At 40.3% G+C, this 2,057-nt stretch overlaps 1 protein-coding gene across 1 annotated transcript; it reads right to left on the bottom strand.

The window, feature by feature from the left end:
• Positions 1 to 809: 809 nt before the first annotated feature.
• LOC149149437 (LOB domain-containing protein 29-like) lies at positions 810 to 1,616 on the bottom strand. The gene is made up of 2 exons (XM_089442482.1): positions 1,431 to 1,616; positions 810 to 1,268 (listed from the first exon to the last, which is right to left on the bottom strand). Exons 1-2 carry the CDS (start codon positions 1,614 to 1,616, stop codon positions 810 to 812), a joined length of 645 nt encoding a protein of 214 aa, XP_089298608.1.
• Between the last annotated feature and the right edge of the window lie 441 nt (positions 1,617 to 2,057).

The following is a 2,057-nucleotide window of genomic DNA, read 5'->3' as shown; positions in this document are numbered from 1 at the left end:
TAAGGTACCATTGGATCCGGCATGTGTTGGAGGAAGAACAATTATCCTTGGAAAAGATCCATATAGATAGAAACCCTGCTGATATGCTCACTAAGATTCTACCACGAAATAAACATGAGTTATGTAGAGGCATGGTAAGACTCGGTGTGACTTGATGACTCTTATTTGGCTTATATTTTTATAATTCTCCTCTTGTCCAGGTTCAATTTATTTCATTTTGAAAAGTTTGTGTTTGGAGTCCAAGTAAATTGACATATTATAAAAAGAACAATATAAGTTTGCCCTACATTTAGTTTATTATTCTATGAGTATTAATAAATTGCTTATTATTATGTGAGTATTAAAAATTTGTGCAAAAATAACAATGACCCTTCACCAACCCATACGTTAGGTATGTTGCTGCCCTTACTCTACTTTTACTTTTCTTTAAGTAAATGAATATTCAAACGTTCCCTTTTCCAAATTCGAAGATATATTAGTTTAAATTATCATCCTTAAAATGTTAGTTCAGTTATATCCCTTCAAAATAAAATATGGTCAAACCCTTGCATCTATGAAGTACAATGACGTTTCAGACCACGTAATTGTTTCCATATTGATGAAAATGTCAGGTTGAAAAGTTCAATATCAATATAACAATATCAATATCAATATCACACACAAGTCTGTGCACAGCTTGGGCAACCCACATGTTCAGAGTGGTACAATATACGAGTATTTTGTGTCGTGCATAGGTTTGTTGACAGTGCGTAGCCTGCAAAGTAATAATATATTGACCTAATAGCAGAATAAATAGAATCTACGGTTGGTTAAGAGGTGCTGGACATCATATCATTTGAATTATTTCTTCGAAGAACGGTGAAAACCAAGTCTTCCAGATCTCCACCCTGCCTGTTATTCGGGCGTGTCTGCTCAGATAATCTTTCGACGTCTTGGAAGACATCCATCTCTTGAAATGTAGACAGGCGATGAATGCCCCCATGCATGTCCCGCACGTTATAACTGCTCCACGAACGCTCATCCTCCATAGTTCCCTCATTGTAATTATTGATTACAACGTTGTCGGATCGAATCTGTTGATGATGGTCTCCCGTAGGATTCAAATAGTCTTTATTATAAGAACTGTTGCTTTTGCAATTATATGTTAAACTTGACATTTCCGATTGCTTGTCATTCACATATTCAGGACTTGGTGAAGCCCCCACTGAGCTGCTACTGGCTGCGAGCTGAGCATAGCCAACAGCCAATTCTTCTTTCAAATTCACAACCTGTCATTGAAAAACAAAACGATTTCAGGCATCTCAGGCGTCATCAGATATTAAATATTTTAAATATTTCGTTACTCTAAAATGAAACATCTAAAGGAATTTGCTTGAATGGGAATCGGGATGAAAGTAAAGGTGCAGTTCAGTTGCAGTTGATAGACCTACCTGTTGCTGAAGACCATAAATATGCGAAACGCAACCATAAACGGGATCCTGAATCCGAGCCTCTGCCTCATACAATACGCTAAGTACGGTACCGTATCGTTGGTGGATAGGCAGTTGCATCAACAGCTTAGAGAAGTTGCTCGCTCCAAAGGTCACATGTATAGCACCAAACTGGGGTGCCCCCATTTCGTCGGAGCAGAAGTAAGGGGCGTAAATACAGCCTTTCACGCACTTTCTCCTTAGAAACTTGCATGCTCCGCAAGGTGCCCGTCCCCCTCCCATAGTTATACTCTTCTCCCAGCCACCGTCGGGTTTTACGGAAGGGATTCGACCGGGCGTTAACCCTGCTACAAGTGGGAATAATAAGCACAACCTGAAGAGGAGGTGAGGAGAAAGTTCAGACGCAGAGGCAGGAGACAGAGGAATGGAATTACAGACCGATAACTTATAAGGAATTCCTGAATGCGAACCCTACTGGGTGGTCCAGCCTGATGTAAGCGGAAATGATTCCTCGCGCTGGGAATACCCCACTGGTGGTCCAGCCTGATGTAAGCGGAAATGATTCCTCGCGCTATCCGACGAACTGTTGGTCAGAAGAAGCCATTTCAATTAACAATTAACAATTAT

This window comes from Pinus tabuliformis, chromosome 9 (assembly GCF_031772625.1).
Source record: "Pinus tabuliformis cultivar Carrire ecotype Pingquan chromosome 9, CPIR1, whole genome shotgun sequence".
In the NCBI taxonomy this organism is placed as follows: domain Eukaryota; kingdom Viridiplantae; phylum Streptophyta; class Pinopsida; order Pinales; family Pinaceae; genus Pinus; species Pinus tabuliformis.
Note: the sequence above shows the minus strand (reverse complement) of the source record. Positions and strands in the feature narration are given on the sequence as shown.

Bases quoted from the DNA above. Each gene is read 5' to 3' on its own strand.
- LOC149149437 (XM_089442482.1), bottom strand. From the start codon at position 1,616: ATGGGGGCACCCCAGTTTGGTGCTATACATGTGACCTTTGGAGCGAGC. The intron at 1,269-1,430 runs GTAGGTCTATCA...TTTCAATGACAG, and splicing joins TTTATGGTCTTCAGCAACAG to GTTGTGAATTTGAAAGAAGA.